This window comes from Onychomys torridus, chromosome 16 (genome assembly GCF_903995425.1).
Source record: "Onychomys torridus chromosome 16, mOncTor1.1, whole genome shotgun sequence".
Lineage (NCBI taxonomy): Eukaryota > Metazoa > Chordata > Mammalia > Rodentia > Cricetidae > Onychomys > Onychomys torridus.
Window position 1 is genome coordinate 47,638,534 of NC_050458.1, and position 16,235 is coordinate 47,654,768.

Here is a 16,235-nt window from a genome sequence, read left to right on the forward strand (position 1 = left end):
CATAGGGACATATGCTCAACTATGTTCATAGCAGCATTTATTTGTAATAGCCAGAACCTGGAAACAACCTAGATGCCCCTCAACCAAAGAATGCATTAAGTAAATGTGGTACACATACACAATGGAGTACTACTCAGCAGAGAAATACAATGACATCATGAAATTTGTAGGCAAATGGATGGAACTAGAAAATATCATCCTGAGTGAGGTAACCCAGACTCAGAAGGACAAACATTAGGTATGTACTCGCTCATAAGTGGTTATTAGATGTAATGCAAAGGACCCACATCTCCAGAGAGGCTGGCTAATGGGGGATGGAGGATGGAAATGGACACCCAAGGAGGGACACATGGATCACCCTGGGAGGGGAGATAGATGAGATCTCCATAGGTGGACTGGGGATGAGGGATGGGAAGTGGAGGGTAGGGGATGAGGAATGAGAGCATGAGAGAATGGGATGACTGAGCTGGAACAGGGATAGAGTGGGAGAGCAGTGAGGGATATACCATGGTGGAGGGAGATATCATAGGGTTGGGGGGAGGCCCGGTGTTGGGGAAGTTACTGGGGGTCCCCAGGGATGACCCCGGCTTGGACTGCTGGAAATGGTGGAGAGAGTGCCTGAACTGAGCTGGCTTATACCAGTGATTAGATTGGTGATTGCCCTAACTGACATTGCAGAGCTTTTATCTGGTGGCTGGTAGGGGCAGATGTGGACATCCACGGCTAGGCACCTGAGAAGTCCAGTCAGGGAGAAGGAGGAGTGATTCTGTGAGTGGGTGCATTGGGATCATGATGGGGAAACCTGGAGAGAGGACAGGGCTGAACTAGTGGGAACTCGCTGAAGTTGGATCAATGGTTATGGAGCCTGCATGGGATTGGACTATGCCCTCTGTGAGGCAAGATAGTTGTGTGTCTTAATCTACTTGCGGGGGGTTGGGGAGGGGAAGGCTGGCGGTGGGATCAGAGTCCATCCCATGAGAGGGCTTTTTGGAGCCTACTGCCTACGATGGGACACCTCATGCAGCCTTGGGGTAGGCCTTACCTCTACTGGATGTGCCTCCCCATGGGGGGCCTTGCCTTCATATGGGAGGATTGGGGAGTAGGTTAGGAGGGTGAGGCTGGGGGATGGTAGGAGGAGGGGGATCTTTGATTGGTATGTAGAAGGAATGAAAAAATTTTCTTAATAAAAAAAAAGTTTAAGAGAGAGAGAGAGAGAGAGAGAGAGAGACAGAGAGACAGAGAGACAGAGAGAGACAGAGAGAGACAGACCCTGGCTCAGAGAAACAGGCAGAGAGTGATGAGCAAAAGGACACCTAACATCTAGAGACTGTGATATCTGTGAACATGTGTACGTACACACACACACACACACACACACACACACACACACACACACACACTCACACACACCAAGAGAAGAAAGATCTGCTCAACACAGAGAATGGACTGATGCAGTCAAATGACAATATAGGGAAACTGGTAAAGATGTCATTCTGATGGAAGGATGGAGGTTGGAGCCAAGGGGGTGACTAGAGACATGAGATAGAAAGATGTGAGTTATTTAGGAAACATTAATCAACAGAATATAGTTGTCTGGATGAGAAAGGAGTCTAACAAAATCTGCAGGCTTATGGGTGATAGGGTAGAAAACAAGGTATAGAACATTAGCACCTTTATGTTCTGGCTATAAGGCTTTAACAGCTGGACTGGCAGACCTAGAACTTGAGTTCAGAGTGTCTTGAGGTCATGCTATTACACAGGAAACACCCTCTTAATATGGCAGTCTGCTGCCACCATCATCACCAGCTTAGGACTCGCATGTTCCCCCAAAAGGCAGACACTAAACATATGAATAAAACCTTGCACAGAAGCAGAACTTATATGAAGTTGCCTGACATACTACACTTCAAAAACAAGGACAAGGAGTTAAGATTATCACTGGTTGTCCAACTCTCATGTGTTATTTTCCCTGAAGACTGGCTATATCTATATCTCCACTTAAATTACCATTATCAAAACACATCTTTCTATCTCTAAAGTGGCTCCAAGGTTGGAGAGATGGAAGAGCACTTGCTGCTTTTCCAGAGGACCGAAGTTCAGTTTCCAGCACCCATGTCAGACAACTCACAACTGCCTGTGTCTCTAGCTCCAGGACATGCTTTTCTGACTTCCTTGGGCATATATTTGGCACATGAGACATACATTCAAAGGCACACACACACATACACAAAAAAATAATTAATTTTTAAAAGAGTGGCTTCAACTTATCTTACATTAGCACCATTTAAGTGTTGTAGTCCTTGCATGCTGTGAATCTGTACATGTGCTAAGAAACTCAACCTGACTTGATCAAGCAGTCCCAATGCAGACAAGCCTGTGGCTACTGCAGTGATTTAGAAGAGTAATGACTAAGTGTATGTGTAATAGGTATTAATAAAATGTGAGTTCCAAGTAGCACTTACTGTCACAAAGTAGGGAACAGATTACCAGTTGAATTGATTTTGAGGTATTTGCTTGGTTTTGGTTGGTCTATTTTTCTTAAGACAAGGTCTCACTATGTAGCCTAAACTAACCTCAAAACCATGATCTTCTCTCTTGCCTTAGCCTGCTAGGTGCTAGGATTACACCATGCTTCACCTTAAATCTGCTTTCAAGAATAAAGGTGAATTTAAGCATCCAGACCTGCTTTCTGAGACAGGAAGTGCAAAGTCTCAAACCAGTAAACAGATTCTTTCGCTGAGGGGCTATCCTTTCAGTGTATTAACATATTTTTATTTCTACAACTGAAAACCCTACTGAATTCAACAAAAGGAATCATCTAGCAATTATCATTCTGCTCCTAATTATTACCCTGCTAAAGCACTTCAAAATAATTCTGTATAAAGAAACTTTTACTCAAAATAGGGGCTTGACATGTGAACCAAAATTTCATAGTTTTCAAGTCTAAAAATGCCCAGACACATCCACAGATTCAGTTACAATGGGCCAGATTTGTTAAACAAATAGCATTTAACCAGAAAGTATTTCCTTCTACTAGCATCTACTTCCTTTTGCCCTTTTAGCAAAACATGTAAGAGGGATGAAATGTCAGTAGTGGTGGGCCCCACTTCTATCCAAGGGATTTTTATCTTTTGAGATTCACATTGGGATGGAAATCTGTCCATCTGTATAAACTATGGGGCAGCTTCTAAGTTCTCCTTATTCACTTCTTGACAGTATGTGCCAAATTTTCTTTTAATTAAGCATCAGATCCTAAGTATATACATCCCAAATAACTACCAAACCTGGTTTACTTCCTGAATCAGGAGTAATGTGACCCTAGGCCATCACTGTATCAGATGCAGTCTTGTCTTCTCTTTTATATTTCCCTATATCTCCTTCCGTTTCCTGTAAGCGGAACTATGCCAGGCCCTTAAAGAAAGCATGCATCCATAGCATCAATTTCCATTTCAAAGCCCATTTGACTAAATAGAAAAGTACTGCACTGTGTCTAGTTCCAATTCGATGTTCAAAGGCCTTCAAGTTGCATTCTAGGAACTCTGGGAAACAGTCGCTACTATGCAAAACAGAGAGGGGTCTGGAGGCCAGTAAAATGATGGTTTCTCCTCAGCTCTCACCACAATTAAATGCAACCTTAGTTTCCTAATGCTATGCTATGAGCTATCTTGCAAAAGTTACAAAAAGAACCCACAAACAGCCATACTTGTTTTGTATCACGTTGCTAACACTAATTTCAAGCTGGCTATGTAGCCAAGGATGGCCTTGAACTACTGATGCTCCTCCCAAGTGCAGAGTATGTGACACGACACAATGCTCAGCTAGAAAATAGTAAATTGCCCTTCCTACCCCCTCTTGCAACCACATTATAATGTAGCTTATAAGATAATTAGAATAAGTTCTTTGCTCTCTTTTTAGCCATACAGGCCTTATAATTTCCTATTTTTCTTTCAGCTTGGTTTTAAAAGTTTACACTTTGGTGCTGGTGGGATGGCTCAGTGGGATAAAGGCGCTCACTGCGAAGCCTGATGATCTGAGTTCAATCCCCAGTACCTACGAGGTAGAAAAAACAACCCCTGCTTCTCAACACTCCAGGAATGCCATGGTGTCTCCCTTCTCTTAAAAGAAAATTTTAATTTTTAAGGTTCACTATTTTTACATTTATTTGAAAAACAGTTCTAATTTTAAAACTCTATACTAAAGCCCTACCGCTGACTGAAACAGGTCTTTGGGGCTCAAATGCTTCCTTATCTAGCTTTCTTCTTTCGACAACACACTAACTAGAAACTTCACTCCTCTTTTCCATTAGTGGCATTCTTCTATGCACTCGCACCCCGTCCCCCCAGCCACTTGCTAGAAAAGCTAGAACCTTAGCAGCTACACCCTGGACCCCTTCACTTACCTTAAGCTGCCCTATCTAGTTAGTATAGAATCTACCACTATAAATCCTAACACATTTCCTGAGTCCATCCCTTCTGTCTTTTCTCCTTCATATTCAGATGCATCAGCTACTGTGCACATTCATTTCAACTGCTCTGCTTGCCACTCACATCTTCCTTCCTCTTTCCTGAGCTTCTCCCTGATACACAAACTTGGCCACATAGTTCCTAGGTTTAAAAAAAAAATCTCTCTAGGGGGGGTCTAGAAATGTCCATCAACTGAAAGCCATCAGGATTACCTTAAAGCATACTGAGCCCTCTAGAGTTCACATTTCATTAACTGAGGGAGGAGAAGGAATTAGAAAGTGGTAGAGGGGTATTAGTCCTGAAGTAGTAGTTCATGGATATACCAAATATTCTTAATTAGTTTGGGTCTCCATTATAATGCTAGAATTTTGAAAAAGTTTACTTAAAAAACAAAAACTGGGGGCTGGTGAGATGGTTCAGCAGTTAAAAGCACTGGCTGTTCTTCCAGAGGTCCTGAGTTCAATTCTCAGTGACTACATGGTGGCTCACAACCATCTATAGTGAGATCTGGTGCCCTCTTCTGGCTTGCAGACATACATTCAAGCAGAACACTGTATACATAACAAATAAATAAAGCTTTTTAAAAAAAAAAAAAAAAAAGAAAGGAAGGAAGAAAGAAACCTGGGGTCTGGAGAGATGACTCAGAGGTTGGGAGCACTGACTGAGTTTCTTCCAGAGGTCCTGAGTTCAATTCTCAGCAACCACATGGTAGCTCACAACCATCTGTAATGAGATCTGATGCCCTCTTCTGGTGTGCAGGTAAATATGCAGACAGAACTTAAATAAATTAATCTTTTAAAAAATGCACATAAAATAAATAATTAAGTTTTTAAAACAAAAACAGGGCTGGGGAGAGGGGCACACACCTTTAATCCTAGTACTGAGAAAGCAGAGGCAAGTGGATTCTGTGAGTTTGAGGTCCACCTGGTCTACTATGTATAGTGAGTTCCAGGACAGCCAGGGCTATGTAGAAGGATCTCTTTCAAAAAACAAAACAAAACAAAACAAAACAAAACAAAACAATCCATTATAGACAAGAGCTATTAACTCAGTGGTAGAATACTTGTATAGCATGTATGAGTCCCTGGGTTAAACAACTTCCATTATCAGGCAGACTCTATTCAGCCTTTGTTAGTTCTTCTTGACTTAAACCTCATTGGAAACTCCTCACAGAAACACTCAAAGAGGTGTTTAGAGGTAATAGATGAGATCAAACTGAAAGTTTAAATTCACTACCACAGAGTTCCTTGAACTTCTTACACACAGAGATTAATGGCTTCATCAAATTTTGTTTTGTTTTGTTTTTCAAGACACGGTTTCTCTCTGTAACAGCTCTAGCTGTTTTGGAACTTACTTTGTGGACTAGTCTGGCCTCAAGGTCAAAGATCTGCCTGACTCTGCCTCCTGAGGGCTGGGATTAAAAGTGTGTACCATCATACCCAGCCATGTTTGTTTGTTTTTTGAGATAGATAGGGTCTTACTACCACTGCAAGCCTGCAAACTCACTATGTAGACCAGGCTGGCCTCAAACTCACACAGATCCACCTGCTTCTGCCAAAAGAAAGTCAGTCCGTCAGTCATGGTAGTTAGTTAAAATCCTTGCAGTTAGGAAGTTGAGGCAGAAAGAGTAGGAATTCAAGGACAGCCTATACTATATAGGTCTTGTTCCAAAAAAAGAAAGAAAAGAAGGAAGAAGCATTAGCATGAAAGCCAATTAACTTGATTTTTAAGTATAATAAAATGACATTATTTTCTCTTCCTCTTCCCATTTTACTGGGTAGCTGACCAAGAATAACACAGATGTTCAAGTGTATTGAAAAGTTAAGTTTAAAATATAAGGTTAGCATTCTAGTCATAAGGTGAAATGTAAAATAAACAGAAGATGTGTTAGGAAATAAGCTGAAAGCTGCAGTATGAGACTTGAGAGGTCAATTACTGGTGCTGTCACAGAATGAGATGTGCAGCCCTGATGGAGCAGGGGCAGAGGCACATCAAACCTAAAAACAGAGCTCCAGCTCAAATCTACCACAAATGACCTTCTTTACACCATTCTCCTCAAATGAAGCATTTCACATTTCTATCCTTTAAAGAATAAAATTAAAGCACTTCTGAAACAGTTATGATTGCAACTCCAGTTCTTCTTGTGTGTGTGTGTGTGTGTGTGTGTGTGTGTGTGTGTGTGTTTTAAGAAGTACTTTCAGTATTTCCACCATGTAGGTCCCAGAAATTGAACTCAGGTTTGGCACCAAGCACCATTACCTGCTGAACTATCTCATGGGCCATGAAATGCTCGGGGACTGTTGTTTTGTTTTGTTTTTCAACCATTCAGTCCCTAAATTGTGACAGAAGGGGGATTAGGAAAGACATTACCATATTTGATGTATCTGTTCCAATTATAACATTCCAGATTTTATTTTAGGATCAAATCTGACAAGGAGCAGGCTAACATTCTGAGTAGCAATTTTAATGTTTTCACTTAAATGCTATTATTCACTGTTCACCCTTTAGAGGAAGGAGCTAATTGTGATTTAAGGTAGCTGCATCATTTATAAAGTGCCTTTTACTTTCTATAACACTTGACTACAGATTTAAGCAGAGTGGGGATTTAGCCTGATTATTGGTGACCAATAATATGATTAAATATAGTAGACTGAAATATGCTTACACACATGGTATCTTCTCAAAAAGGGAAATGGGTAAACTCACCAGGTAGACTGCTAGGGTTTTTTTGTTTGTTTGTTTTTTTCGAGACAGGGTTTCCCTGTGTAGCTTTGTGCCTTTCCTAGAACTCACTTGGTAGCCCAGGCTGGCCTGGAACTCACAGAGATCCACCTGCCTCTGCCTCCCAAGTGCTGGGATTAAAGGTGTGCGCCACCGCCCAGCTTTAGACTGCTAGTTTTTATGTCAACTTGATACAGGTAGTCATTTGGGAAGATACACTCAATTGATAAAAGACCTATACCACACTGGCCTGAGGGCAAGTTTGTGGTGTTTTTCTTTTTTGTTGTTGTTATTGTTGTACTTTTTTTTTGTTATAAAAGATTTAATTATTTATTATGTATACAGTGTTCTGCCTGCACACCAGAAAGGAGTACCAACAGATCTCATTACAGATGGTTGTGAGCCACCATGTGGTTGCTGGGAATTGAACTCATGAACTCTGGAAGAGCAGCAAGTGCTCTTAAATTCTGAGCCATCTCCCCAGACCCCTGTAGTGTGCTTTATACTTAATTATTGATGTGGGAGGGCCAGATCCATTGCAGGTGGTGTCATCACTGAGCTAGCGGTCATGAATTATATAAGCAAATTTCGCTGAGCAAGCCAGTAAGCAGTACTCCTCTGTGGTCTCTGCATCAGTTCCCACCTCCAGGTTCCTGCCTTGAGTTCCTGCTCTGACTTCCCTGGATGATGGACTATAAACTGTAAGGATGAAATAAACCCTTCCTTCCTAAGTTGCTTTTGGTCATGATGTTTTACCACAGCAATAGAAACCCTAACTAAGACAAGAGGCTAATGAGGATATGAAGAATGTAAGAAAACATATAAATTCTGAAAGCTGGAAATTGGATTGGGAGATAAATGATCACATGGTCTCAAAGGAAGCAGAGAGCAAAGTGTAAAGAGGAACAACTAGCCAGGTGTGGTGGCACCTGCTTTTAATCCCAACACTAGAAAGGCAGAAGCAGGTGGATCTCTGTGAGCTCCAGGCTACCTGGTCTACAAGGTTGAGTTCCAGGACAATCAGGGCTGTCACACAGAGAAACCCTGTCTTGAAAAACAAAACAAGACAAAACAAGAGGAACAACTAGAAAGAGAAACGACCTGTGGCACAGAACCTAAGAGGGCCCACCCAGTCCTTGGAAAGGAGTGTGTGTGAGGTGGGGCTGGAAAGTGAGGGCACAAGTTCAAAGTCTGAGAGAGGAAGTAAAATTCCCTAACTCAATCCAACTTGATTACAACTGTCCTCCCTAAGGGAGTGTATTGATAACAGTGGAAAGATGTCAAGGTCTACACAGTGAATGCTTTGTCCACACTGTAACAGAGACTTCTAAATAATAATTTAACACCTTTTTTCCGGAGTGGACAGTCATGAACAACCAGACATTTAAAAAAATAATCTCTAACAAGAAAGGAAGGAAATGGGCTGGAGAGACAGCTCAGCTATGAGCACTGGCTACTCTTCTAAAGGACTGGGATTCAATTCCCAGCACCCACAAGGTGGCTCACAACTGTCCATAACTCTAGGATCCAGCATTCTCACACAGACATATACAGGGAAAACACCAACATAAAAAAGGAATGAAAAGATATTTTTTGAGTTTAAAAAAAACACCAAACTTATGAGATGTTCAAAAACAAACTACTAAAAGATGATGCTCCTCTAAATAAAAGTCTAATATAAGAAAAAGGGTCAGACTGTGGTAGCACACATCTTTAATCCCAGCACTTGGGAAGCAGAAGCAGGTGGATCTCTGAGTTCAAGACAGCCAGGACTATACAGAGACAGTCTTGAAAAACAAAACAAACAAGCAAAAAAAGCAGCAGCAGCAGCAAATGAAACTGAGTTAGTAACCTAAAGCAAACACCACGTGTGGTGGTTCACACCTGCAACCCCAGAACTGAAACAAGAGGAATGTGAGTTCAAAGTCAGCCTGGGTTACATAGTAAAACCACTCACCAAATCAAATTAAACAAACCTAACGCAATGAAATGCTTTAGAAAAAAGGAGATAAAATCATAGTGCAATTTGTAGCAGCACTCGTTGAAAACTGACTTAGAAAAATTAACCAAATAAATGGCAGTAAAATACTGCTCAGAACTAGCTGACATACTTACGAAAGCTGCACTGCTGAAAGTGAATGACCCCAAACAAGCAGGAATCCAGGTGGAGAAGGGGCGGAAACAGGGACCCTTGTTTCCTCAAAGCTACATAGGCAGAAACTTAAATTTACAATCTATAGATACATTACTGATGAAAATATAAGCTACGCCTTTTCAAAACACTTCCTTTTCTGTTTATCATTTGGGTCAAGGAAAGAACTTGTGATACATAATGAAGACTAAGGTGTAAGACAGCCAAAGTGCGAGGGTTGGGGGAGGGGAACACGACTTTTATTACTGTGTTCACAGACTCCATCCTGTCAGCATATCCTCTTAAATTTAGTTCTTTCTTCCAGCTATACTCTGTACTATCAGTTTTGATATAACTATATATATAAATGTAAAATTATATATAAAGGGTTATTTGAAACCGAAAAAATAAAAATAAAAAACAAAGAAAGAAAGCCAAAGTGAAGTAATCAGAACCCAAGCTGATAGGGGGTTTCTCCTACTCACCATCTCTCTGGCGATTTCCAGCGCTTCCTGTAGGCCATAGAGCCTGCCACAGACCAGGTAGATTCCATTGGCCCAGAGAATACAACCCTCATGGACCCAGAATTCATTGCTGTCGAGAGGTAGTTCAGGGATGTGTAACTCCGGCTCAGGACCACCTTCTGAAGTGGTAGGTACAGAGGGCTTTGTGTCCAAAACAGCCTTCTCACTGCTACCCTCAGCGGCTGCTTTTTTACAAGGGAGCCCTCTGGACAGGGACCGAGGGCCTCCACCACAGTCTTCTGAGCGGTGGCGCCGCTTGAACCTAGGATGAGCAGCCAAGCTCCTCTGCTCCTTCTGCTGCTGCTGCTCTTCCTCCTCCTCAGTGTCTGTTTTAGAACCGTTAGAAGCGCTTTTGTGCCGAACCTTGACCTTGCTCTGCATTTCTGTGGACCTCTTAGGAGGTGGATTCTTCGGAAGAGTGGCTGCATAATCTTGGGGATAAAAGGGTCCAAAGAGGTCACCCATGTTCCGGTAACTGGCCCACTTGCCACAGAGACAACAAACAAGGTGCCCCATAACAGAAGATTCTGTTACCACAGGCCCCTGCAGCATAAAGGATGAAGCTGGGAGCACCTTGCTTTCTGTGCTGCTGGGGGGAGGGGTCAGAGATCGCTGACCCTTCCGGCTCCTCACCAGTTTGGTCTGTTCTTCTTCTTCAGCATTGATGATTGTACAAACAGCTCCAAGCTCACACTTATTTACTACATGGATGTAGGGGAAAAAAGACTTGTTCTTGGCATCAGTTTTATCTAGTGGCTGGGTAGCATACTTTAGCTTGATCTCTGGTTCTTGAGGTTCTACGATGGGAACTGCTTGTTTGGTTTTCCGCTTCCTTGGCTGGGCCCCAGGCTTCCTTCTCTCTCTCCTTTGCCTCTGCTTTTTTGGCTTTGGCTCTCCATCTGCAGAACCTTCTGGTATCTGAGGGGGTTGAGGGGGTGGAGGTGGTGGCTGCTGCTGTTTCTTTTGCTTATTCACACTACCGATGGGTCTCCCCTTTTTCTTTCCTGATGGGAAATACCCTTTTGGGGGGAAACTTTCTTGTTTGGGTGAAATCATGACTGTCTCATTCTCTTTCTCCTCAGTCTTGGGGTTTGCCTCAGGGGCCAATATGCCCACTGGAGCTACATTCTTTGAGTCAGGGAAGATTAGTGGTGCTGCCCCACCCAGGGAACCATCTGGTCTCCCTTGGTTACCACCAGGCTTCTGTGAAGCTGTGGACGTCATAGTACCAGAAGGTTCCTTTCCAGTAGGAGCTGTTTCTGCATGTGCCTCTGTCTTGACTTTGTCATCCTCACTGCTACGCCACTCTTCAGAAGGCCCTGGAAGAGGTTTTTCAGTATTGGATTCCTGGCTAGCTGCACTGACTAGGTCAGATCCCACCTCACCTTTTCTCTTCTCCATCTCAGCCTCCTGAGTAGCCACAGTCCCACCTTCAGGAGGAGCACTCTTCAGAGACAGTATATCATCCAGTGTAACTGTATCTCCTCCTGCCTCAGCACTGTTTGCGGATGCACTCCTCCTAATATTTGGGGATGTGATCTTCTGAACTATAGCTTCCAATTTCAATCCCCGTCCCTTCCGTGGAGGAAGTATTTTGGTCTTAGCAGGGCTCGTGAGGGTAACAGCAGGACAGTTTCTATTGTCTGGGTTTGGAAGGTCCTTGGAGGCATCTCTCTTAGGGAGAGACTTGATATCCTGACTGTGAGAAAGATGGGTATAGGAATTGTATGCCTTATCAGCACCTTCTTTTGATGGGTGAAGGAGGCGCCCTTTATCATCAGTGTTACTGTTTTTTCCATCTTGTGACTGTCTCTTACTGGGAATAGGGGAGATAAAAGAACGGACCCGCCTCCGCATGATTAAAGGATTTTGAGAAGAATGATCCTCTTGACCTGGAAGCCGTAGCATTACGTTACTAGATTTGGATGACTGTGTAGATTCAGTTAGTACATGTCCATCTGTCTCATGGGGTGGCCCATACCGTTTCTGATTAGACATTCCTGGAGGACCACTGCTTTTGGCTGGAGAAGTCTGCCGAGAGAGATCCCAACATGACTCTTGTAACTTCTGAGAGCTGTGCTTCAATTCCATGCCTTTAGTAGGTAGACCATCACTAGACATGAGACAGCGCCCAGTTTCCTGAGTGCTTGGGTCATGGTATGTCCCTACTGGTGGGCCATACATCATACCATCTTTGTCATTTTTCAGGGGGCTCCGTACTCTGTCAAGAAACTGCTGCTGCCGTGGGCTCTTCCGTGGCCCTTCCTGCCTATGCTGTGCAGCAGCAATCACTCCCTGAGCAGAACTGCTGGTCCAATCCTTATATTCCTCTTGTTGCTGTTGGTACATCTGTCTCTTATAATGGAGCTGGGAATTCAAACCAGTATTAGGGTCCCCATAAGCATGAGCCCTGGTGTTTGTATGGTAAGCAGAAGCCAGGCTTTCTGAGTTGGGAGAAAAAGGAGCATGTAAAGAACTCCTGTTGGCCCTCTCTGAAAAGGTCATGTGTGGGTTCATGTGATGAGGGTCTCCTCCTGGACCTCTGCTCCTGCCTGGAGACATCTTCAGTTTTTCTGCAAAGTCATGGTACTGAGAAGAGGTTCGACCCCTTATAGTCTCCCGGCTACCAACCCTACCAGGGACCCGCCGCATTGGTGTAGACCTACTGTCTTGTAGGCCATAGTCTGAAATGGAATCATGGGCTGCTGCTCCAGGGCTGACATTGCCACGATAAGACTCATGCTTGATGCTAGTAGAATGGCAGTGGTCTCCAGATTTCTTGTTGAAACTAGCTTGAGATTTGGATTGTTCAAAGTCTTCCTCTTTTATCTGTCCACTCTGGGATTTCAGCTTTGTTTCCATGGACACCAACCCGCCTGGAAGAATGACTGATTGACTTAAACTTGGGTTGAGACGCTCATTCCTCCCAATTCTGGCATCAGCACCCATGTGTCCCAGTGAGTGAGCCCCTGGATCCCTGACAATCTGTCTTAGTGGAGAAATATCACAGATCACTGACCTCCTTTCAGAAAGGGAGCCCCCAGGCTCATGGGTTGATGATGGAGGTTCTATCTCAAACTTTCTGGGAATGGGATAGTCAGACAAATTGATCTGTTTCATTTCAGGAGCTGTGCTGCTTGACTTCCTTTCCCACGGTCCCCAGTGGGGATTTTCTAACAGGGATCCAATGCTCTTGTTTAGAAGGCCCCTGCTGGCTAATTCATTGGTTTGACTGACTAAGATGTTGGGCCTTGCAGTTCCTTCCAGGCCACTAGTCAGCCCTTGATGTTCTTGAGCACTTCTAGGATACCTTCTGTCAGGATGGTGATGGTAACCCTGAAGCACTTCCTGTAGGAGACTTGGGAACTTCTCATTTCTACCCTTTCGTTCCCCGTGGCTGGCAAAATCCCCCTTTTCTTGTCCTGAAGGATACTGAGGAAAGCCACTGACATTTCGTGGTACAGCTGACCCAAAACCCTCTTTGTAACTATAGCGCAAACTTCCGGGAGATTTGCTAGGCTCAGTCCTGCCTGTGAAACTTGGGCCTCCTGCTGAGTGGCTGCTCTGGCCATTCCCCTCTCCATTGTGGTTAGAACTGTTATCACCATTCTTATTTCCTTTGCTCCCTCCTCCTGGAGGATCTGGCTGTGGAAGTGATGTGTGGCTGGCTTCCTTTACACCACTATTGCTAGGTGGCCTCTGACTGGCAGCAGGATCCTCCTCTTGGGAGCCTTTATCTTGTCCACCAGATTTTTCTACCCGACCTGCCATGGCTTCCCGGGAGACAATCACCCCAACTGTCTTCTCATTTACTTTTGTGCTCCCCTCAGATAGTGGTATGTCCTTAGCACCTGGAGAGGCAGCGTCTTCCCTAGCTGCAGGACTGTTACTGAGCCTAGGGGCCTCATTCTGAGCACCTGGTGTTGGTGAGGAGCCAGCTTTCTCTGAAGCTCCACACTTGTAGGTGGTGTCAGAGCTAGTGCTCTGGCCACTCAGTTGCCTCACTCTCTCCCCTTGATCTTCTGAACTACTGGAGCAACCTCCATCCAATGACTCTGCCATAGGAGACTTCAGTTGTTCTTCAGGCTGTGAAGAACCTTCTGAGTTTGTACAGCTATCTGCTTTCTTAGATGATGATGGCCTCTTGGAAGTCTTCTTCTGAGGTGTCAAGGCATCAGAAAGTAACATGTGCTGGACAGTATTAGGAAGATTGGCCACTTGAGTACTCAGAGCACTCAAACTACTCAACCCAGGATCTGTCAGGCGCTTTTCTGGCACGCCTTCCAATCCAAATCCTTTGAATCCTGCAGCATGAGAATTCGGACTGGGCATCATTGATGGGGTTGGACTGAGTTGGGGCATTAGCTGTAAAATTCGGTTTCTGGAACTCATGGGCACATTGCCTTGCCCACACTGGAGATTCTCACCACTCTGCATGAGAGGAGAAGGGGTAGAGCTACAGCTTGGAGACTGAACCACAGAAGCAGCTGGAGAAGGGTTAGAAATAGGGCTGAAGTTCTGGTGGAACTGCATAGGAGACCTTACAGGAACCTCAGGCTGGCTGTACTGTCCCACCTGGCTTTGCAGGGGCAACTTGGTGGCAGCATTGGTGTACTGCATCACATGCTGGGGAGGATGTTGTTGCTGTTGCTGCTGCTGCTGCTGCTGCTGTTGCTGCTGCTGCTGCTGCTGCTGTTGTTGCTGAGGAGGTTGTGGCTGCTGTGGCTGCTGCTGCTGCTGCTGCCCCTGCTGGGTTCCTGGTGGAATCTTTGTCTGTTCAAAATTCTTCATAGACTGAGGTTGATAGCTATAATTTGATTGTGTTCCATAAGCCTGTGTATTAGAACCCACATTATGCCCTTCATACTGAGATCCAGCATTCACACTGTAACTGCCATCATAGCTTTGCCCAGACTGACTGAAACGCTGTGGTGAAGGAAAGGAGGAGGAGGAAGAAGAGGAAGCAGAAGACTGGTAGTGTTGGCCAAACTGACCCACTCTTAACTGATAACCAGCAGAAGATGGTAGAGTTGAGGGCCGCTGCATTGGTTGTAGATGGGATGAACCAGAAGCTGGTTGTCCAGTGGCTTGGGGCAGAGGCTGATGGGATTGGTAAAGCTGTTGTCTCAACTGCTGTACTTGCTGCTGCTGCTGCTGCTGCTGCTGCTGTTGTTGTTGTTGCTGCTGCTGCTGTTGCTGCTGCTGCTGTTGTTGTTGGCTAGAGGCCTGCTGTTGATACTGAGCACTCCCAGGAGAGAAAGGCCCTGTGTAATCCTGCTGATAATGAGATACACCACTAAGGGCAGAGTGCTGTGCTTGAAATTGGCTCACATGACCCTCGCTCCCATACTGATTGCCAAAGCTGCTCCCCTGGGGAGGTCCATAGCTCTGCACAGGACCAGAAGGCCTTCGCTGAGGAGGCTGTGGGGTTCCTGCTGCCACAGGGTCTTTGTTACCTGCCATGTAGTAAAAATCTCCAGCTTCTTTCCTGAAACCCTGGTAGCCTTGATGGCCAGAGGTCTCACTAGCCATAGCTGCAGCAGCAGCTGCTGTTCCTCGCCGTCCACTACTGTTGCTGCCGGTGCTACCACTACCACCACCTGCTCCCCCAAAATTCTGGAACATCTGGGCCTGACGAGAGCTGAACTCTTCTATGCGGGACGAGCTGTGTACCTCCTGTGGGTAGCTCTGCTGGTTTCCGTGGTAACTGCTTTGCTCCCGAAAGGACTGCATACTGTTCAGCAGCACAGCAGCAGGCCAACAGCCCTCCTACAAAAGAAAAAGAAAGAAAAGCATGAGACATGCATATGCTTGGTACAAACAAACATCAAGCCTAAATAACCCAATGACCAGATAAAGCTGACTGCTTTAAATTTCATTTCCTTTTTCCTTATTCTAGCCATGTCTGATAATGCAAATAAGCAGAGAAATGGTCTAAAGAATGAAGGTGTCTGTAACATAACAAAGAAAACACTAGGTATATATGAATACATTCAACATAATCTTGTAAAAACTTCATTATTAGATAAACAAGCCTTAAAAATTCAACTTGGTGGGCTGGAGAGATGGCTCAGAGGTTAAGAGAACTGACTGCTCTTCCAGAGGTCCAGAGTTCAATTCCTAGCACCCACATGGTGGCTCACAACCATCTGTAAGGAGATCTGGTGTCCTCTTCTGGCCTGCAGTCATACATGCTGTATACATAATAAATAAATAAATCTTAACAAAAAATCAACTTGGGTAAATATTCAACTGGGATAAATATTGGGATGCTATTACAAGCAACAAAACCCACATTTCTTAATCTTCAGTTACAGTGGGGAAGGGTGACAAACACCACTTTTATCTCTTAATTTTCATTCATTAGACTGACCACTAAAGTAAGATAACTCATAA

The 16,235-nt window shown here is 44.3% G+C and overlaps 1 protein-coding gene across 3 annotated transcripts in view; it reads right to left on the minus strand.

Annotated features, from left to right (window-relative positions):
- Tcf20 (transcription factor 20) overlaps positions 1–16,235 on the minus strand; it is a 157,802-nt gene that overhangs the window by 32,860 nt on the left and 108,707 nt on the right. For all 3 annotated transcript variants that reach the window (XM_036207908.1, XM_036207909.1, XM_036207907.1), the window contains exon 2: positions 9,801–15,608. In XM_036207908.1, coding sequence (XP_036063801.1) covers positions 9,801–15,572 — 5,772 coding nt within the window. In that variant the 5' untranslated portion in view covers positions 15,573–15,608. The remainder of the gene's footprint in view (positions 1–9,800; positions 15,609–16,235) is intronic.